Source organism: Apis mellifera, linkage group LG11 (genome assembly GCF_003254395.2).
Source record: "Apis mellifera strain DH4 linkage group LG11, Amel_HAv3.1, whole genome shotgun sequence".
Taxonomy (NCBI): domain Eukaryota; kingdom Metazoa; phylum Arthropoda; class Insecta; order Hymenoptera; family Apidae; genus Apis; species Apis mellifera.
In genome coordinates, this window is record NC_037648.1 from 11,152,721 (window position 1) to 11,174,609 (window position 21,889).

Below are 21,889 nucleotides of genomic sequence, written 5' to 3' on the forward strand. Positions count from 1 at the left end.
ATAATGATTTATAAAAATGTTACCTTTGTACTGGAAAAAATATAATAGTCATAAATGCTGTACCTGGTTCCCGTCATGATTGAAAGTATGCATTGTTTATTTATAAATGTTAATACAGTCGAAGTTTATAATAAAATATTAAAATTTGATATTGATGATTTTATTTTCTAAAAATATTTTTGATATGTCTTTTAAGGATATTACATTTTATATTGGGTACTACAGGTATACAATATAATAAAAAAGAATATACAAAAAATTAAAAATCTTTTTTGATTTTATTAAATTACATTTTGTTTACAATGGTTCACATACACACATCTTACAAAATAATAGATAATAATACATTTATTGCTGGTACAAAAATATAATGATATTATGTACACCACCTAATTTCAATAAGTCCTAGAACCGTACAATATTTCTATATGATAAATTTTTATTGTAAAGGAATCGCTTTAAATTTGACCTAATAATTGTTAAAAATATGTACACATCGATAATTGTGATCTATATGTACAATTACTCTCTTGACATAACATATTTTTCTAAGAAAAGTTCTAGATAATAATCCTTTTCTAATTGCTAGGTAATGTAACTTGTATAAATATTGTTTATGAGAAAATTTTGACGAGTTTGATTATACCAAATATTTGAATATATTTATATCACAGGTGGTATTTTGTATATATATATATATATGTATATTTATGTATATATATATATATATAAAAAAAATGCCATATTTATTAATAGGCACAAGTAGTTACTATGACACGAGTAAAGTTCAAAAAAATAGATCACTTCATTATACTTGTATTGTATGCAACTAATTAAGATAATGAATAAATATGATGTCATATATAATGACATGTAATGAAAAATTAATTCTTCTATAAATTACATATATATATTTATATATTTAAACTTATTAATTTCATGCAATTTGTTGATAAAATATTTAAATTTGTTTAATTTTTATAAGAAAGAAATAATCTTTTTTTAATATTATTAATTTTATACTGTGTAATGAGCAAAAACGTATTATATTCATCGGTATGTAACTATCCTTAGGAGCATACAATTTATCAGTCTATAAAATGCAATAACAATGCATAACAATACGCCACAACCTATACGACTCATTAAAATATGAGCGCCGCATAATTCATTAATTTCATTTATTGATATTTGTATGTACGTATTCATTGAATCAAAGGCATCATATAATAGCATTATATATAAGTAAAAAATTATGAGTAAAAGATTCATTTTTAATCTTTACATGCATAAAACTATTTTGACGATATTAATTTTTTTTATGAGAATTTTTATAGAATATAAAAATGTGACGCTAAAATAAATTTTCAACAAAAAAAAAAAAAAAAAAAAAAATTAACTTACAAATACTGTTGTAGATAGAGATTACTAATGTTGTATAAATAATTAAAAAAAGAAAAAAAAAGAAAAAAGAAAAAGAGAAAAAAAATTATAATATTTTTCGGTCCTCTTGGATATATATTAAATTCAAACTGAGCTTCACAGTCGTTTGATTTTTTGTGGTGCATAGATAATAGATAATTTAAAGATTTACTTATTATGATTTCATTATGACATAAATTAACAGTTATCTTGATTTATAAATTAACGCTCAGTGATCATTTTAATTCTTCACAAATTTTATTACAGACTACCTATCAATGATTAGGCAATCTTGCATACTGTCAACTATATTTCCTTACTTAAATTATTTATATATCTAAAGTATCTTTTAATGGCAGCTTTGCTACTTCAAAAAATATCCTAAAATGAAAATTATTTGTAAATTTCAATATTATTTGAAATACTATTTTGTTGTATATAATTATGTAAATATTAAACAAAATATTTATATACTTACTTATGACTGTACTTATTACGTACAGTAGTAAGAGTTTCTTTTCGATGTAATCCTTGGTTTAAAAGATGTACGATATCTCGTATGTCATCAACTTTATATCCACTATAATACTCTAGAGTTGAAGTCCACCCTCCTAAATCTTTCATTCGTAATGCAAGTAAAAGTGCAGCTGCAGCTATTTTACTATCACTAATCCTTATCGTCGAGTAATCCATTAACGAATACTCCAAAATATATCGAGCTAAAGTTAATGTTGGCATTGAAACTTTTGCACACTGTTTAAAAATAATTTGAATATTAATTATATTTTAATATAAAATTATACTGTAATATTAAAAAAAATGTATTATTTACATAACTTACCCTAGCATATCGTCTAAGAAATCGATAAGAGAGAGGTATGCCAAGATCAAAATCAACTACTTTTAATATACTCATTTCCATTCTAATTAATGCTCTTTGCTTATAAGCACCATCACATATATACAAAAAATCTTCCACCATTGGAGGAATTCTTTCCTATAAAAATCATCACATAATTAAATAAAGAAGAAATCTCGGAAAAATTTAATTCTTTTTAGAATAAAAATTATATTTAATTTTGAATACTAACATCATATTTACTTGCTATGAAAAGACTTGCAGCACCTAATAATTGTAATGTTTCTTTTACAACAGTTACTTTTGTCAAATATAGATCAACTAATTTCACAGCCAAATATAAAGTTTCATGATTGAGTTCAAAAGATTCTTGAACTTCTACCATCCAATCAACTAGTAAAGCTCTCATCCATGGCGAAAGACATACTTGTCTTTCCATATAATCTCCAATAGGAAATAAATGTTCTCTACTTTTTAAGTAATTGAAAATGTCCATGGCATAATGAGAGACTTGAAATGGATCTAACCAATTTTCTGCATCAAAATCCCACTGAACTCCTTCTGGCAATATTTGCTCAGGAGCAGCATCTAATTGAGCTGCTGACCTTTCTTGAGTTTTTGCAGGTACTTGAGGCTCATTTGATTCATTTTCTACTTCTGTTTTTTCAGGTTCCTCAGTCTATTTAAATATTTAAAAATTAAAAAATGAAAAAAATTACATAATTTAAAAAAATATTATAATATTTAGAACTTTTTAAATATTTAATATTTAAATTTATATTTAAATTAATATTTAAATTTTAATATTTAAAAGTTTATAATTAATAAACTTTATATATTTAATATTCACCTGAATATTACTTCTTCTGGACTTCTTTGTACTATCATCTGTTATTTCTTCTAATGCACTTACATACAAAGAACTGTCCTCTGATTTTTCTAAATCTAAACTACGTCTAACATTTAAAATTTTACTAGGTATTTCAGTTTTTTCTTCGTCCTTTTTTATCGGTTTTACACGAGGCACTGGCTTTGGTTTCTGAGGTATTACCTCTGGTTTAATTACACCTTTTTCAAGCGTTCTAATGGAACTTGTCTGAGTGAAGGATTTTATTTGAGTAACTGTTGTTTTTTTTACTGCTTTCTTTGGTTCTTGTGTTTGATGTGTACCCAATGTTTTTCCAATTGCCTATTATTTTATATGCATTATTATTTAATATCATAAAAAATGAAAAAATTAAAATAAAAAATAAAAAAATGACAAACATTGGTAATATTTCCCAATGCAGATCTTTTTGTTGTTTTTTCCTTTGGTGGTGATGCTTCTGCTTTCCTTTTCACACGAGATTCTTTACCATTAGCAGGTGCTTTAAGTAAAACATTATTTAATGCAGAATTTTGACTTCTTGTAGTTATTCCTTTTCTTATTACATTAGTATTACTTTGTTTATTTTGCACATTTAAAATTTTTGATGGTGCCATTCTTATAAATTCTTGAAATTAAAAAATTTGATTTTTTTCTCCTAAAAAAGAAAAAATTTAATAAATTAGATTTAATTTATTTCATTATATTATAAAGAATGCAATCAACAACTGTTTCATTATCAAGAAAAATTTTTTATTAAATATTAGCGAAAATGTTTGACCATTTCTTATTAAAAATTAATGATATTGTGATTAAAATAATAAATATAAAAAATAAATTTAATTAAAAATTAATTTTTATTATTTTTATTAAAAGACGGAAAAAATGTAAAATTATTCTGAAATTATCACATTTTATTATGTATTTATTAGAACAATATTTCAATCTTAATCTTTTTAAAAAAAAATCTAACAATAAAACATATAATTTCATTAGTAATATATCGAATATTACATATTCTTTATAGAATTATAAAGAAAATTATATTTTAAATTTAATAATTTAATAAATTTGTTACTTGATTTGCTAATTTTATAATATTTTAACGAATATTTTATTAATTTTCTTAAAAATTAAAGACACTTTCTGTGAGAAATTAAAAGAAATTTATCTACATTCTTTCTACACAAATTTTGATTCTCAAATTCAAGAAATGTGTTTGTGGTTAAAAAAGGCGGGAATATACAGCAAGAATATACCGTTAAACTAAATTCGAGGACATGATTTCACTGTTATTCAAAATCATTAACACAAACTTTGAAAATAATATCACAAAAGAAAATAACAAAATACATAGAAGTGATTGATTCGTTGCAACTGCCATAAACACACGCGATCACGAAGAAAGTGGTCCAAAATTTCACTAATTTATACGAAACGAAAGTTTGAAGTTTTTATATAGAAAATTATTTCCAGATAGTAAATGAGATATTCTGATTTACTTGGAAGCTACTGGAAGAATTATAATTTGATGTGCTCTGGTTCAAGGATGTTTCTCATTTATAAAATTCTTTTGCCACCGATACGTTACTGTACAGCTCATTTGTATGTCGTCAGAGCAACTGAAGTTGACGCCGTTCAAAATATCACAGTTATTGTTAGTACTTTCTCTGATTGGTTGTGCTCTGATTCATGACAACCAATCAGGAATGTAGAAATAATGAACACCATCTATCGGCAAAATAAGTATATACTTACATCATTGAATATAGTTTCGATTGTTTAAACCATATAAGTTTTTTATATTTTGTGCAATTAATGACTTATAAGAATTTTAACAAATTTTTATTATGAAGCATGCTTAATTACAAATTACATTTTACATAACTTTAAATAAAAAATAGTATTATTTTATTAATTATTTACGTTTTTAATTTGCAATAAGATTATACAATACGTATATCAATTTGTTAATAAATAAACATATATAGGATACATATAAATAATTTTTATTATGTTAAATAGTATATTTTTAATATGAAGAATCGGTAAATATATCAAATTTAATATTTTTAATAAAAAATTAAAATTAACCTTTGACCTATATTATATATTAAGTCGTTTACTTTAAACATTAACATGCTTAAAACTTCAGTAAGAAATCTAAATTAATTGTGTAATCATAAAAATATCGCAGAAAGTATTTTATACTCTTAGTGTTCAATAACCTAAGTGAATATGATTTTTGTTTTGATATTGTGAAATTTTGTTACATACCGAATATTTATCATATATTTTCTTTATACGTGTATATCTTCTCGTATATTCTGGATTTTAGTCTCATTGGTCTGTAATTTTATGAACGAGAATGCAAAGTGAACGTTTTATTGTTAAGTTTATAACAGTGAATAATTGTTTTGCCTATTTACCGGATACTTGGCTACGTAAATTGGAAACTAAGGTTGGTGCTTTGCTCTTATAATCAATCAAAAACTGTCCATCGTAAAATATATATTACACTGATTATACATGTAATGATAGAAAATTTAATACGTTAATTGGAACTTGGAATTCGTTGGATTTTAGATATCTTATTACGTCACTAGATGTCGAGATTAATTTTTTCTTCAGCTAAGTTGATAAAGAAGATCTCGTATATTTCAATAATTGTATATTTATATTTATATAGTTTTTAATAATAATATTGTTACTTTATTATAAATTATAATTAAAAAGTATATTGTTAATTTCATTAAAGATAATTTTATCTATTGTTTCTATTATCATTTTATGATAAAAAAGAGGATTGATCGTGTGTATTATGAATAGAATAAACTTAATATTCAATGCATTTTTTTTTGCATTAAGATGCAAATCTTGTTATTTTAAAATTATTTTCATTTAACATTTTTAATTAATAAATTAGAGAAAAGATGATAAAAAGTTAATCGTATATTGGAGCCACCTTTTGAACATATAAATTTTTCGGAATAATTACATAAGAAAAGGAAATAATGAGAAAAAAACAGAGATATGGCAAAAGTATTAAAATCAACGTCATCTTTAGAATGTCATAAATGAAATATATAAAAAAGATAATAGGAAGAAGATAAAAATAGAATAAGAATAAACCGTCAGCACCATCTTTTGAAGAGAACCATAGATATTTTTTTTTTAAAGATATCCAAAAGATGGCAATGATTTTTAATTCTTCTATTGTAGTTTTCTTACTTTTGAAGAGTTATCTTTAGCATTTGAAAGATAACGTTAATAGTTCGTTCTTATTCTTTTTCTATTTTTTTCTAATATTTTTTATCCTTTCTTTAAGTGTTTTTTTTGCGATTCTCTGAAGATAGTACTGATTTTAATATTTTTATCATATCATTATCCTTCTCTCATTATTTTCTTTCTTTTTTTATTAATTTTATTGTTTTTTTAAATCCTATGTGAATTTGTACGATCCACTTTTTATATGTCACAAGTATATGTATATGTACATCTTATATATAATATAAGGTAAGTATATATAAGATATGTTAATATATTGAGATATTTTTGGAGGGTCGATTTTCTTCGAAAAGTTAGAACAAAAAGTTGATATTAAAACAAAAGTTGATATTAAAGCTTTATTAAATTATAAGCAATTCACGTTAGATGAGGAGAAAGAAGTTGGAAAATATAAGAAAAAAAATCTGACATTGTAGCAAAAATGCTTTATTCGTTTATTGAAAAAAATCTTATAAATTTTTTTTTTTTACAGGAGAATGTAATCAAAATAATTCACAAAGATAAAACGCATTACATGTCATGTAACGTAAGGCCGAATCTTAATGAAAGTTTGTGCATTGGTACAACTTTTGCAAGAAGTTTGAACATCGAAGAAGGTGACGAAGTAATTGTATCGTTCGTGAAGAATGTTCCAATTTTAATAAAAATAAATGTCGCACCTCTCACCGTGAACGATAGAGAAATTTTGGTAGGTTTCAGAAAATGTTGAAACAAAATTTTAACTTTTCTATATTGATAATCGTGTACAATAAAATCAGGATATTTTTTTTTATCAGGAATTACAAATAGAAAAGGTACAATCTACATTGCTTAGTCAAATACGAGTGGTAGTAGAAGGTCAACCGATCGTAGCTTGGGTTTCAAGATTTTCTTACGTAACCTTAATCGTAGGCAAGTTATGTTACATTATTTTCTTCATTTCCTTTTTTATTTTCAAAAAAAAAAAAAAAATCGAATACCATCGTTTCCTCTTTACAGAATCGCTGGAACCACCAGTGAAATATGGCAAACTCGAACAATTTTCGGAAATACACGTTGCCGATACGGCAATGAATAAAAAGGACGACGATTGGAATGAAAAAAACGGCAAAAAGACATCCAGTATCGCGAACAATTTGCTTTCGGCTTTCAAAAAATTTTTACCGATTACGAATGATCGAAATTCGATCAAGGAAAGGGAAGATGAAGCGATCCGAAATTACGAGCTATTGCATAGTTTTAGCAACAGAAAATTACCCATGATATGCCGTGTCCATCCAATGCCCAAAATGGATACGATCGAAGGAAATACGTTCGACGAGATTGCTCGTTGTCCTTATCACGTGTTCGTTCCGAGTGATCAAGCGTCGGAATTTTTGGAAAATTTTGCGATAGCTCGTATAAAAAAACTTCCAGAGGACAAGCAATACGTGAACGTGACCAACACGAGTTTCCTTGTAAAAGACGAGTCCCCTGTTCCAAACCTTTTTACAGAATTGGTAGTGAGGGTGTACACGTTGGAGGATTTGTTAGAGAAAACCAGCACGTTGAACGAGGAACATTTTAACATTAATTTACGTCACAAGAGCGTGTACGTGTCGGACAGTTTGAGAATCAGTTTGAAGTTAAAAGTAGGTTCAAAGGTGAGCTTAACGTTGATGGATAGAACTGAAATATCTGTACCGTCCTCCCTTGAATTATTTTCGTGGAGAGATTCGGTATCGGTGAAAGATTTCGAGGATTACGTTAAAAAGTATTCTTCCCTTCATAATAAATTGTTGATTAACTCTTGTGCTGTTATTGTAATGGATAACGGGAGTTCTTGTATAGTGAAAATTTCATCGGAGGATTGCAAGTTTGCCGTGATCGACGAGGCCGCTTTAAGGGATACGAAGGTGCGTGTGAGGTCGGTGGAGGAAAAGGATCAGTTTCCAGTATTTGACAAGTTGGATCAAGAATATTCTCGTTTAGAAAAAACGTATACGAGGTAATTTTCTTTGTATGTATCCTGTTCCATGATAAATTTTAAATAATTTTAGTCAACAAGGGGGGATCGTTTAATAAAAAGAGATGAAATTTAAAAAGTATTTGACCAGAGATGATGTAATAAATACTTTTGAAATTAGCGAAAATGATAAAGTTTTAGGGCAAACTTATTTTAACTATACTTTCCATTTAAAAGTTTAAATTCCAGATCTCTTTTTATTTTAATATTTTTTGTACTTACTTCTGATAGAAATATTTTTTTTTTTGTTTCAGTCACTTGACGACAATTTTAACGGAATGTCAACTAGCGTTAGATCTCAGTCTAGGCTTACAAACACAATTACCTTTTGAATACAATCCTGAAAATATTTTAATTTCTGGCGTGGTTGGTTCGGGCAAAACTGCCACTTGCAAAATAATCGAGGACATTATGCGAAGTCCTCCGTATTTCGTGCACACTCACACGATTGATTGTAGATCGTTAAAAGGTAAATTATTTAAAATCGCAAAATCGCAAATGATTTTTTATAAAGAATATGCTGGATGTTTAACTAACGTTAATTTTTCGTAGGGAAGAAAGTAGAAATGTTACAAAAAATTATTATGGCTGCTCTGTCCGAATGTGTCTATTATCAACCTTCGATATTATTTCTGGACGATATAGAAGCCATAACGAATGCATCGATGAACGATGAAGAGAACACACCAGATGCTATAAATGCTGCCAGGTATTTTTCTTCCTTCCTTTCTTTCTTTCTTTTATTTTTTTAGATAAAATTAAAAAAAAATCAATAGAAATTTCTTGTTGTCAGGATAACAGATATGCTGAATAACACGGTGATGCAATATCAAGAATCATATCAAGTGTCAATAATTGCAACGTGTGCAAGTATTAACAGGATAGGACAGAAATTAAGGCCGGCTAGGGGTTGTCATTTTTTCAGGACTGTTTTATCTATTCCTAATTTAGAAAAGGTTGGTCGATTGCTTTTTTTATCCATAATTTTTGTGAAAGAAATTAAATTTATCGCTCTATTGGAAAATCATCGAATTTGATAAATGAGATTGCTTCTAATATAACGATTGTAATAATTGTGTATTACTTAATTAGGCGGATAGAATCAATATTTTGCAATTAATGCTCGGAGATAAGTTGTACACGGCTGGAGACGTGAATTGGGATTACTATGGAAACAAGACCGAAGGGTGGGTGTTTCAAGACCTCGTTGATATGGCTAAGAAAGCTACGTTCGCTGCTTGGAAGCGTCACGGTAATAAAATCTACTATAATTACATGAATTAAATTTCAATGCTCCATTATACAGCGAGCCAAGAAATTATAAAAGGAAAATGTTTGCAAAAGTGTTTTTCATACTTTTTCTTTTACAATACATATGCTTCGCATACGCACAAAGAAATAAAAATAAATAAGATTTTTATTGTAAACAAATAAAAAATACATATCTTTTTGGATTGTGTATTTTTTTCTTATTGACTTTTTTTCTTCAACGATGTAATTTTTTAACATTCTTAAATTATTAAATACTTTTCATACGTAAGATTCGTCTAAGCCCCCCATCGTGATCGAAGAAGAGGATATGGAGGCCGCCCTGAAGAATTACACGCCGATGTCTCTGCAAGACGTGCAATTGTACAAAGGCACGGGTCACGTTTGGTCAGATATTGGCGGCCTGGCCGACGTGAAAAGATCTCTGGTAGAGATTTTACAGTGGCCGTTGAAATATCCTGAGATATTCAAGAATGCTCCTATCAAACTGCAAAATGGCATTTTATTATACGGCATGCCGGGAACAGGGAAAACTATGCTTGCCAAAGCGATTGCCAACGAATGCGGTGTTAATTTGATCAGCGTTAAAGTACGAACGAATTTTTTTTTACCTTTAATCAACTCTATAATCTCTTTAATTACAAATCAATTAATTATAAATATCCAGGGACCGGAATTATTGTCGAAATACATCGGCGTTAGCGAGGAGTCTGTTAGAAACGTATTCGAGAGGTGAGGGAAACGATAAATATCAAAATAAACAATTATAATAATATACATTTGAAATTTGTGATGAAATTTGCAGAGCTCTTCGTGCAAAACCGTGCGTCTTGTTTTTCGACGAATTCGACAGTCTCGCTCCGAGGTAAACATCGTTCCGACTGTGAGGATATAAATTGGATCGATCGATTACAAATAAATTTATTCCAGGCGAGGCCACGATAGCACCGGCGTCACCGACAGAGTGGTGAACCAATTATTAACCCAAATGGACGGAGTCGAGGATAGAGAAGGTGTTGCGGTTGTGGCAGCCTCTTCAAGGCCAGATTTATTGGATCCAGCCCTGTTGAGACCTGGACGTCTCGACAAAGCGTTGTATTGTCCTCTTCCGGACGAGGCACGTAACATTTTCTATATATAAACTTGTATGCGATCACTTAAAATTAATTATCGAATCAAATCAGGCGGACAGAAAGGAAATTTTGACCGCTCTCTGCAAAAGGCAGAAAGTGGACACGACAGGATTGGATTTAAAAGAACTGGCCACGCTTACTTCAGGCTTCACCGGCGCTGATTTGAACGCCGTGGTGACCCAAGCCAGGTTATCAGCCTTAGAGAACGCTATTGCGAACGTTTCCGTAAGTAAAATTATTCTTTCTCTGTCATCAAAGGATAACTTCTATTCCTCTCCTTTTATATAAAACCTATTACATTCAAATTCTCGTGAAAGAGAACGTGAAATTGGTATACATTGGCGTTCTCGTGGAAAGGCGAAAGAACGGTTCCACTGTTTCGTAACGATCGCCCGTTTTTGTATCTCCTGTTCTGTAAATAATGAAAAGCATTTTGCCGCGACTCCGGCCGAGAATCATTTGTAAGGGAGCTTCCGAAGTAAGATAGTGCGTAATGATGATAATATCGTTAGGTGTATACTCTCTCTATGTATGTATATATAGAGTGTCGAGCCAGCTAGGTTGATAGGTGTGGTGCGATATAACTGAGGAAACGTAGACCAGGTTTATTAGCGCACGCTGCCGAGAGCACCAGCCATCCCCCATCTCGCTCCACTTCATCCTGCCCTACGCCTCGCTGAACGTCGAGGGTGTTATTATCTTATGCGTTATAATGATACACGGTTTAGGGCCTGCAGCGGTCCTGTAAAATCGAAAGGCAGACACCCACCCCGGTTCCCTTCCCCCGGGTTGCCACCCCCGTGTTTGGATCATCGAACGATTCGCGACGAATACCTTCCCCACAATCGTAAATGTAAGATATATTCTCTTTTGCAGAATTTAATCTTTAACATTTTTAAATTTAATTTTTAACATCTATACTGTTATAGACAATGTTATTTTCCATCAACGGAATAAAAAATGAAGCTATGGATTTCGATGGATATTGGATTGATATAGGATTAATGGGGGATCATTTTTGAAACGAAAAATAGTAGACTTTTTTATATTACGTTGTAAATGTAAAAAGCTAAAGTGGTTCGATATTTTCGACAATCGTCTTAACGGGCGCGAGTATCGAGTGCGTGATAGGGTGAAGGGATTAGAGCCATTAATTAACTTCCTAGGGAGAAAACGAAGTTACCTAGCGGCACTTGCCTACCGGAAGAACACGAATATCCAAACTGTACGTCTAATTAGCGAGCGAGTTTCCTGAGCGCGACGCGTTTCGAGAGGAACGCGTCTCACTGATAAGCGATAACGCCTATAGGGCAGACTTACAGCCTGTTCCCCGCTTAACCTACCAATTAATGGCCTTGTCTTTCTCACCTTGGTTCCAGGACGGAAAGATCGAGGCGGGGGACATTAAGGTTTCTCAGACACATTTAATCGATTCCATCAACTCCACCCATCCCTCTTTGCCTCGCGCCGAAAAGGAGAAGTACAAGAGGATGTAAGTATCGTCTTCAAGATAATAATTTTTTAATAAGATTTTTCAACAACTTTTGTCACAATATATTTCATAATTTAGTTACGCGAAATTTGCGAAGAACGACAATTTCGTGGAGGATATAACGAAGAATCAGAAGGCTACTTTGGCATGAATGGTGAGATTTACGTTTCATTCGTGGAGAACGAATCTCAAAAAAATTGATATTCGGGAAGGGTGATATTTCTCTGCAATTACTTTATAAAGTAAAAATTTTTTTATCCATGTATACTGATAAGTACAAAAGATTCCAAAGAAGTACAATCTTATTGTTCAAAATAAATCCTCGATAAATGAAGTTTCAATATTTTTTTATTAGTAGTAATTTTGATAAATTACCTAATTGTGTACAATTTTTATAAAACAAAAATCTTTGGAATTAATTCTTATCGTTTACTTTATTCTTTTATTATATTCCATTTCAAACTTTTCCTAACGAGAAAACTCTTCACTTTCAGATCCCTTCGAGGAATCCTAAACAATATTCCACAATTCTTAGTCATATAAACAAATTATATCATTTATCATCTCACCGTTCCTTCATAAAACAGAGACACAAATTATTTCTTCCTTTCCTTTTTAAACTTTAACACAAACTTACTCGATATCTTAATATTTTCCAGACACAACTTCAAATAGTAACACACAATGGAGGTATCTATCCAAATCGAAAATAATTTTCTAAATTGATAAATTATCAAATTCTCCACGTTGAAACTCAGAATACCTTCAGATCTCGTGAAAGAGCTACCAGTGGCGCCCCGTGTCCTGCCCTAACTTTTGTTTTATCGCGCGTATATATATATACACACACATATACGCGAGACTTCAGATCCGCGGAGCGAACATGGAGGGGTTCCCCGAGTTTTCCTCGTTATAACCGTGCATAAGCGTAATCCGGATGCCTTCTTCGCCTCTCAAGAAACTCGCAGCCTCCTGGTCGTTGCACGCCATGCTGGAAGCTTAACAGCGGCACGGAACTTTTCGTATTAATAATCGGTATAATAATTAGTATTTTCATGCGCGACTTAGCAGGAAGGACGTGGCCGCATGCGAGGCGGGGAACGGGGCACGGTGAAAGGGGAGGAGCGGTGGCGAGAGACGCTAGAGAGAGAGAGAGAGAGAGAGAGAGGGAACGGAGAGAACTTCGGTGGATCTTGATTTTAAGTTCCAGGCGAAGGAGGCGCATATTTCACCGCGCTAATGTCCCGCCAGATAAACTACAATATTAGCTGCCTTCGCCCGTGATTTAATTTAACTTTGCCCCGGCGCGACATCCGCCTCTAGCTTTCGGCTGCCTCCCGCTTCAGCCTGGTTAACCAACCCCCTCCCCTCCTCCCGCTCGACCACCCTCGCCGACATGTGTTTCTGGTTTATAGTTTTCGAGGCCTGCGGATAAGCGGATTCCGAAGAAATTACGCGCTCGTTTCGAAATGATATACGCGCTCGAGATTTTCGATTTTTCGATAGACGGTTGATGATGATGCGGGACGCGAGAATCTTTTTTTTTTTTTTAAAAATCGAATCTACTCGTCGCTTCGTCTTTTTTTGGGAAAATATTCGTTCGTGAAATTCGACGTGAATTGAAGTTACTTCACTCGCGAAGGATTAACGTTTCGGATAGGTTCAAGTGTTGAGTGAAATTTAACATTTTGTCGGACGACTATTTTAGAAAAATAGAAACACGAACGATTCGTGCTTCGACAAAAAAATTGAGCGTCTCGGTTAAAGTCCGAGTGAAAGAGCAAGTTTCCATTGCTGGCATTCATCAGAAGCTGTTACGCGACACAGAGAGCCGGTGAACGCGGAGCGGCAAACAAACTTGCACTCGCGATTATTCGGGGAAGAATTAGGATGGCATTCATTCCTGTTGGAAATCATGTTGGCATTGTCGCCGTGTCCTTTCGAAAGCCTCTACGTTTCTTCTTCTTCTTCTTCGTAGTCGTTGTAACGTTTTCTTCCTCTTCTTCTTCTTCTTCTTCAAGACGCCCTCGACGTCGAAGAAAAGTGGCGATGGATGGCGCGAGGGGGTGATGGAAGAGAGGGACGGAGAGTCAAGTTTTCGAATGTCAAGGTAACGAGATTAGCACGACGAGAAACGGTAATCAGGAATAAAAATGCTACGACCGACGGCATTTACGCTAACTAATCTCCTTCAGGAGGCGAGGAGGCGCTAACGGAGTTAGCCAGCCAGCCAGCCCCGCGTTTCCACCGAGGTTTTCGTCGCTCGGCCGGCTTGTTAGCCGGATAATTGGCCATTTTTATGCTAAGCAGACCCGCAGCTGTTACGCTACCTCCCATTCTCGTTTACGCTTTTCTTCTAGCCTCTCTTACCTCCGATTGATCGTCCCCGCTTTTTGTCTTCTCCGAACGAAGAATTTGTCTCTTCGAGTTGAAATTTTTTAGAAGAAAGAAGATATATATAGCAATTTTTCAATTCTTAATTTAGATTCTGTTGTAATTCGAATTTAATTTCATTAATTCAAGGTTCTTTGTAGGGGGAAAAAATTGGCAAAGGATCTTCAATCGAATATCTTTTCGATACAAGTTTCGATAACCTCTGATCGAGTCGTTCCTTTATAAAATTCATATAAAACTTTTAATCTATTTCGTAGAATCGGTTTTATAAATCATACGTTTCGATTCGCGTGCTCCTTCTTTTAACCATCGGTCCCCTTTCTCTCTATCTCGCGGCCGGTACACGATAAGGAAGTAACGGCGGTCTATGGTAAGGCGATTACCGAATGGAAATACATTTCTCCGGTCAAAGTATCGGCAGCCTACCTTTGTGCTGGGAATCGCGACGAAGGGAAAGGATGCTCGAACAATCGCGAAATTAAATATGAATCCAAATGCAGGAACGAATCTCATAAAAATACCATTGTTTTCAGACTATGGAACAAGTTTTATAATAGTTAATTTGGGCTCACTTTTGAAAGATTGATTCTAGATATTAAATAAAAAAGTCATAATTGAGTGAGTTAAAAATAAAATTTTTAACTTTCGATATTATCTCAATTTTTATTTTAATTACAAAATAAAAATAAAAATTCCAAGTAATTGTGCTATTATAATTCTCTGTTCGTATGGAATTCCATTTTCCATCCGCTTCGGGAAAATTTCGAAACTTAAAGGAGCCCATCCGGAAAAGATTGGAATTTCGCCACGGAAGGTGGCCGTCGAATGAACAGACGAATCACATTCGCGGTGGACGACGATGCGAAACAATTTGGCGGAGCCGCGTTTCGATCCCGGAATTACGGGATGGGCAGGCACGGTCGGGGGGGAGGAGTTTGCAAAAATACAGGATGGAAATGCAGAACAAGGAGGCAAAATCCATCTAGTGATTTCACAGGCAATTATGCCGTGGCGGCGCGCTGGCTGGGTTACTCTTATTTAACGCCAATGTGCGCCGGGAGCACGCTTCAACGCCCTTGCACCGCGATCCCATTTGCGCGAAATTGTCAATGATAGAATGGCAGATTGAAAACTCGACATTCAGCTTACCCCCCTTTTCCGCCACGTTCTTTCCGCCTTTTTCCAACTAGCCCAGACTGTCCTTCCTTCGCGCCATCTTCTCGCGAATTATTCTCAGGATCGAATTTTGTTCCGTGATGCGACGATATTTAATGGACGATGGAACAACGATTGAGGGTTCCAAGAATATTCCGAATTTTATGTTAATTCGAATCGAAGAATCGAGAATGATTAAGTTGAATTGATGTTTTTCAGAAGGAATGAAGAGAGAAATGAAACTGAACAGTGTTGTAAAAATTGGCACATGGTCGGAGAGGGAAAAATCTAAAGTCGTGCTTGGAGAACAAACGTTCCCTCGGCAAATACGGGTGGTTGCGAGGCGGGGGTGAAATCATCGGAACGCGAGAGAGTTTCTCTAATAAATTGCACTCGAAACGTTCGGTCGATCTCTCGAAAGTGTCGAGGATATCTCTCGAGGTGTCGGTTGAATCGAATGAAAAGAAAGCAGCGATAACTCGATTATCGGAGACCCGGATAAATAGATGGTGGCCAATGCGCTTTTACCAGGAACGACTCGTCGTCCACTCGAGCACACATAGAATAGTCGGGAAGCTGTATTATCGAGAGCTGTCCATCGTTTCCGTTTCTATTGTTACTGTTAACCGTTTTTTCCCACTCTCGTTGAAATTATCGCATTCTCTTTAGATTCGATCAATACGTATCGCAATTTTTCGCTACGATTTTCTGACTTGTATTTATACGAAAATTCAAACCGTTATAACTCCGAAGATAATGGTTTCCGGTCGACAAATGAAAGACGACTAGAAGCGCGGAACCTCGCTCTTTAAGACGTTTTTTCGTTTATCCCGATACGACTTCCGGTTCCCGAGTTATCGTCGTTCAAAGACAAAAGTAATTTTTAATCGTTTACCGTAAATCCGATTAAACTTATTAAAATTAGGAAAAATTTGAACCGCTATAATTCCGAAGATAATAGTTTCCGGTCGACAAATGAAAGACGACTAGAAGCGCAGAACCTCGCTCTTTGAGACGCTTTTTCGTTTATCCCGATACAACTTCCGGTTCCCGAGATATCGTCGTTCAAAGACAAAGATAATTTTTAATCGTTTACCGTAAATCCGATTAAACTTATTAAAATTAGGAAAAATTTGAACCGCTATAATTCCGAAGATAATAGTTTCCGGTCGACAAATGAAAGACGACTAGAAGCGCGGAATCTCGTTCTTTAAGACGCTTTTTCGTTTATCCCGATACGACTTCCGGTTCCCGAGATATCGTCGTTCAAAGACAAAAGTAATTTTTAATCGTTTACCATAAATCCGATTAAATTTATTAAAATTAGGAAAAATTTGAACCGCTATAATTCCGAAGATAATAGTTTCCGGTCGACAAATGAAAGACGACTAGAAGCGCGGAACCTCGCTCTTTAAGACGCTTTTTCGTTTATCCCGATACGACTTCCGGTTCCCGAGATATCGTCGTGTAAAGACAAAGGTAATTTTTAATCGTTTACTATCCCCGTCCTTGTCGCTTATTCGGACCTCTCGCTCGCACTTCGTCTCACCGACCTATCCCAAACTGTAGACAAGTAGTAGACGCGATTCCCGGAAGTAGTACACATTTCCAAGAAAAAATATAAGTCGCGTGCCCATTCATTACCTCTTGCATTGTCTTTAAGTATCACGCTAACTTTGAATCCTCGTATCTCGGCAACCGATTGAGATATCGGGATGAATCAAAAAGCGATCTCATTGGGACGGTTTTCTCTATTTTTCCAACGAGTTTCGATGACGAAAATTATGGTTTTTTTGATAGGATACGAACTCTGAACTTCCGTATTTGTATTCCTAATAAAGCTATAGAAACAGAAAGAAACGGAAAGATATTCATAGAGATTCATAGTATGTCGTTTGTCCACTGCTTACACCGATCTTCCGTTGAAGGGTAGCAGCCGATCCAGAGAGGATCCTTTGACGAGAAACAGTGTACGCCGCTGTTGTGGGCGCAGCTTTCGGCCACGCTCTCTCTCTTTCTCCCTCCTTCCTTCTCTCTCTCTCTCTCTCGGCCACGATATTTACGGGGCGTTGAGGCGTGGGTAACGCTGTTTGCCGCAATTTCTTGTTTCCATTAGGTTGGCCGGCCTGCGGGCTAAATTCCACCCTCGCAGGCCCACCCACCCTTCCTGCGGGCTGGGTTGCGCAACTTCGACGGCGGCGCGGGGCGAAACGACAGGCCACCACTGTGAACGAGAGAGAGAGAGAGAGAGAGGGGCGGGGGAGTGGTGGAGGGATCAGGCGACGAGCAGGAGGGAAATGGTGCAGCACACAGAGAGGCCTTGGCTTCAACTGTGCGCGATCAAATGACGCGCGCCAGCGCCCACAATAACGGCCTCTTCACGCTTCGCTCCGATCCTATTCCAATCCAGGCCCCCCCCCCAGACCCCTCTCTCACGATACCCCTCTCCACGATCGAGGATCGAGAATCAAACTTATGGTAAACTCATGGCCCCCGTGGCTGCGGGACGGTCTCGCTGTACATTTTCGAATTTCGGGTATTTTGTACGTGGCGATTTTTCGAATTACGCTTTGATCCGATTTGACGACGATTTTTAAGTAGCAAGTAGATGAGTAATTAACGAGGATAAATAAAACTCTTGGAGAACTTGAGGAATATGTTAAATATTCTTTTCAATGATTAAAAGAAGAAACGAAATAATCGGATATATACATTTATAAATAATATACGAGATTTCTAGGTTAATTTATCCGAAGAATAAATTATTAATTTTCTCTATGAGTATTCAATTGCAAATTAACGATTTCACAATTCGTACTCTCCTCCCCCTCCGCCCCCTTTTATAACTCGTTAAATGCGATTACAAATAATTCCTTCCACAATGTTTCCAATTTCACTCGTCGTCCACTGTATTCGCTAACAATCGCTGCAGCAGCAACAGCAACAACAACAACAACAACAACAACAACAACAACGCGGCTCAACGACAGGATTCTATTAAACGTTCTTGGGGAGGGGGAGGGGGAGAAGCGGCGGAAGAGAAAAGGACGACAGAGAGGGATGTTGGATAAAGTGATTCGCGGCAATTAATCCGCCTGTAAATGATAGCGTTTTCATTTTCGCTGATGCCTTGCCGCCATGGCTCGGAGAATAATAATCTATCTTAAATAACCTGCGGGGTTGAAGAAGCTTCTCCATCGCTCGAGCTTCGTTGCAAGATGCTCCAGCTGAAGTAAATGGCGAAAGCTAAAGTAATCTCGGCCAAGAATTCAATTACCGTGGAGAGTTGAGGAAGGGGCAAGGGGAGGAAGAGGAGGAGGGGGAGAGGAGAGGAGAGGTGGGCCGAGATTTAAAAACAGAAATTATATCCGTCGTCGATGGATATTAGAGAAACCGTTAGAGAATATTTATTTTCATCGAATAAATTTTATCCGATTTGACCAATGCGACACGAAGAAACACGAAATTTTCTCGTTCTTGATTTCTGAAACGAAGTTTTTCACAATATCTGGGAATTTTATTAGAAAAAGATTTCGTGATACTTCATGAAACTATATTTTTTAAGGAATCGAATGTTAGTAGTACAGGTACTTCATATAGCGTCCATTGAAATTTCTTTTATTTCTTTGGATTTCTATCTATATTCATCGAGACACGTAAATATATTGATTTTTAACATCTGATTGATGATAGATGTTTCTAATTAATTATCGAATTAATTGATCGCTGTAAATGTAAATTGTGCGGAGGACGTTTCAACGAGAAAAGGATCCTTCTTATTTTAAAAAAATAAGGGAAAAATTCAAAAGTATTCGCCCGAGATCTCTCGCGAATATATCTGTATATTTTAAAATTCACGGAGAGAAAAGATTCTTAGAAATATAAAACGAGATTGACGAGTGCGTGCCTCGTATTCGTTTCGTTTCGAATAAAATAGCTATAATATGGAAAGTGGTTCTAAACGGTAGTTCTAATCGATTTCGAAGGGCAATAACGTCTTGAACTTATCCACACGATGCCCGACATCGTAGCGCGAAGCGCCAATAAGCGAATAAATCGGTTAATAAATACGTAAATACGGCTCACGCTCGCCAATCATTATCGTTTCTTCCAACGATTTCCACTTTAAATAATTCAATCATAGATATGCAAATGGCAGAGCAGCGCCGATCGTAGCACTCCCCTCACGAAATTTCTTGAAAACGATCAGAAATTATTCGATTCTAACGATCTTTCCAAAATAGATCCAAAAATCCCTCGATGAACAAACGAAGTTACTCTCAAACGAGTATCACACACGCAACGAGACACACTCCTCTAACAATATAATCAACGACAAACTTATGAAAAATTTAAGTTTCTCAAAAAAATATCGATCCAATTCTTAGAAAGAATCGTACGAGTTGCGATATAAGATTATTAAAAAAGAAAAAAAAGAAGAAACTTTCAGAGGGATGAAGGAAATCGGGGAGACGAAGATGACGGGATGGAAGGAAGGAAAGGGAGAGAGAAAAGGAAGGAAAAAAAAGAAAGAAAGGAAAAAGTAGTCGCGGTAGTACGTAGACGCGTCGCGCAAATTATTTTTCACCGGGTGGCAACCGTCCCCGATAGAGGCTCAGGAATCCATGCACCAATGGATATGCAACGGAGGCAAAATATAATGCAACGTTCGCCTCTCTCTTCTCTCCGCTCTTCTATTTCCCCGTATCCAACAAAGGAAGGATTTGTCGCGAAGCGGAGCTCCGCCGCCGACAAAACCTTACCCGTGCCCCCTCCCCCTTCCCTGCCTCCCCCAGCCCCCGTTTCCACACACCCCCTCCCCTCCTTCACCTGTCTATTCGTATTCGCTTTGTAAAGCTTTTAGCCCATTACGAGGACCGGGTGTGTACGCGTTCGCCTCGTCGATTGATGTAATGCCATTCTTCAACGCCGAGCATATTTATGCTTATTCGCAACCATTCCTTCGAATCGCCCACTGTTTTTTTCTCCCCGCTATTCTACACGATTTGTTCGAAGAGAAATATCGTTCTCGTCTCTAATATTATTAGTTGATGATGGTCGAAGTGCGAGCAACGAGCTCGATATTTCGAGGATTGTTTTGGAAAAGAGAAAAGAGAAAAGAAGAGAAGAAAAACGGAGCAAGGGTTGAAGAAAGGAGGAAGAGTGTGAGGATTGTTTTGGAAAAGAGAAAAGAGAAAAACGGAGCAAGGGTTGAAGAAAGGGGGAAGAGTGTGAGTATTTGGGGGGGTTGGCACTTTGGAAATATCAATTTGAAACAGGCAGAGAGGGGAGAGGGGTATAGGTATGCGTCATACTTTCCACCGGCCATTATGGTCGGCTTTCCATTTTTATTTATATTTACCGCCGCTGCCATCCCAGCCGCGATTTTTATATATATATATACCGTCGTTCTGCGGGTCAACGGTGCACACACAGGGCGCGGAAAACGACAGGGAAAGGCACCGAGGACGGGGAGGAGATCCGGGGCTGGGTGGGAAAGGGATGGAAGAATCGTTGCCTTTTCCACCCGATATTTTACGACATTTTGTTTCCAATCCGAAGGTAGAAGGTGTCGGGGCATCACCAGGCATCGGGCCTTATTCGACTTTTATGGCGTTAAATCGTGATGAAGTGTCCATGAAATTGCCCTCTCTGCCGACCTTTTTTTCTTTTTTCCCTTCCACCCTCTCCCACCCTCTTCGTTCCTTCGACGCTTATACGCGATTCTTTTTCGAAACTGGGATGCCTCGCTCGGAAAATGATCTTTCTTTGATTTATTCTTTATACAGCTTTATCTATCTTCGACGACGCGCAAGAGTTTAGAAAGTTTAAACTCGTGGCTGAAAGTCGAATCGAAACAAAAATTTTCCAATTCCAATATTGGATATATCTCGTTGGAACGAAGAATTAAATTTTCTTAGAGGATAGAAGCAGAAGAAAAATTCGAGGTAATAATATTCGACGTGGATTCTCGCCTCTCCCGATCAACGATTTTTTCGCTCTATTACACGAGAACCGAGTCGTTCGA

General features: G+C 35.2%; 2 protein-coding genes across 4 annotated transcripts; one reads left to right on the forward strand and one right to left on the reverse strand.

Annotated features, from left to right (window-relative positions):
* Nucleotides 1-250: 250 nt before the first annotated feature.
* Nucleotides 251-5,736, reverse strand: LOC413667 (G2/mitotic-specific cyclin-B3). 2 transcript variants are annotated; one of them, XM_026443609.1, is made up of 9 exons: nucleotides 5,576-5,736; nucleotides 5,424-5,494; nucleotides 4,649-4,877; nucleotides 3,548-3,804; nucleotides 3,132-3,470; nucleotides 2,514-2,960; nucleotides 2,264-2,419; nucleotides 1,901-2,175; nucleotides 251-1,803 (listed from the first exon to the last, which is right to left on the reverse strand). In XM_026443609.1, the coding sequence occupies exons 4-9, from the start codon at nucleotides 3,761-3,763 to the stop codon at nucleotides 1,752-1,754; spliced, it is 1,485 nt and encodes a 494-aa protein (XP_026299394.1). In that variant the 5' UTR covers nucleotides 3,764-3,804; nucleotides 4,649-4,877; nucleotides 5,424-5,494; nucleotides 5,576-5,736; the 3' UTR covers nucleotides 251-1,751. The 2 variants fall into 2 exon arrangements, with proteins under 2 accessions (XP_026299394.1, XP_016770657.1); XM_016915168.2 differs by lacking the exon at nucleotides 4,649-4,877.
* On the forward strand, nucleotides 5,263-12,646 carry LOC413666 (peroxisome biogenesis factor 1). Of its 2 annotated transcripts, none has more exons than XM_397107.7 (15): nucleotides 5,263-5,607; nucleotides 6,907-7,122; nucleotides 7,211-7,325; nucleotides 7,413-8,400; nucleotides 8,673-8,887; nucleotides 8,971-9,127; nucleotides 9,212-9,374; nucleotides 9,511-9,670; nucleotides 9,960-10,276; nucleotides 10,355-10,419; nucleotides 10,493-10,552; nucleotides 10,618-10,804; nucleotides 10,872-11,045; nucleotides 12,200-12,312; nucleotides 12,391-12,646. In XM_397107.7, the coding sequence occupies exons 1-15, from the start codon at nucleotides 5,515-5,517 to the stop codon at nucleotides 12,461-12,463; spliced, it is 3,096 nt and encodes a 1,031-aa protein (XP_397107.5). In that variant the 5' UTR covers nucleotides 5,263-5,514; the 3' UTR covers nucleotides 12,464-12,646. The 2 variants fall into 2 exon arrangements, with proteins under 2 accessions (XP_397107.5, XP_006566367.2); XM_006566304.3 differs by lacking the exon at nucleotides 5,263-5,607 and adding an exon at nucleotides 6,491-6,662.
* Nucleotides 12,647-21,889: the final 9,243 nt, after the last annotated feature.

Coding starts and splice junctions, on each gene's coding strand:
- LOC413666 (XM_397107.7), top strand. CDS start 5,515: ATGCAAAGTGAACGTTTTATTGTTAAGTTTATAACAGTGAATAATTGT. Junction 9,671..9,959: donor CGCTGCTTGGAAGCGTCACG/GTAATAAAATCT, acceptor TTCATACGTAAG/ATTCGTCTAAGCCCCCCATC. Junction 10,420..10,492: donor GTTAGAAACGTATTCGAGAG/GTGAGGGAAACG, acceptor TGAAATTTGCAG/AGCTCTTCGTGCAAAACCGT.
- LOC413667 (XM_016915168.2), bottom strand. CDS start 3,763: ATGGCACCATCAAAAATTTTAAATGTGCAAAATAAACAAAGTAATACT. Junction 2,420..2,513: donor TCATAGCAAGTAAATATGAT/GTTAGTATTCAA, acceptor TGATTTTTATAG/GAAAGAATTCCTCCAATGGT. Junction 1,804..1,900: donor CGTAATAAGTACAGTCATAA/GTAAGTATATAA, acceptor TTTTCATTTTAG/GATATTTTTTGAAGTAGCAA.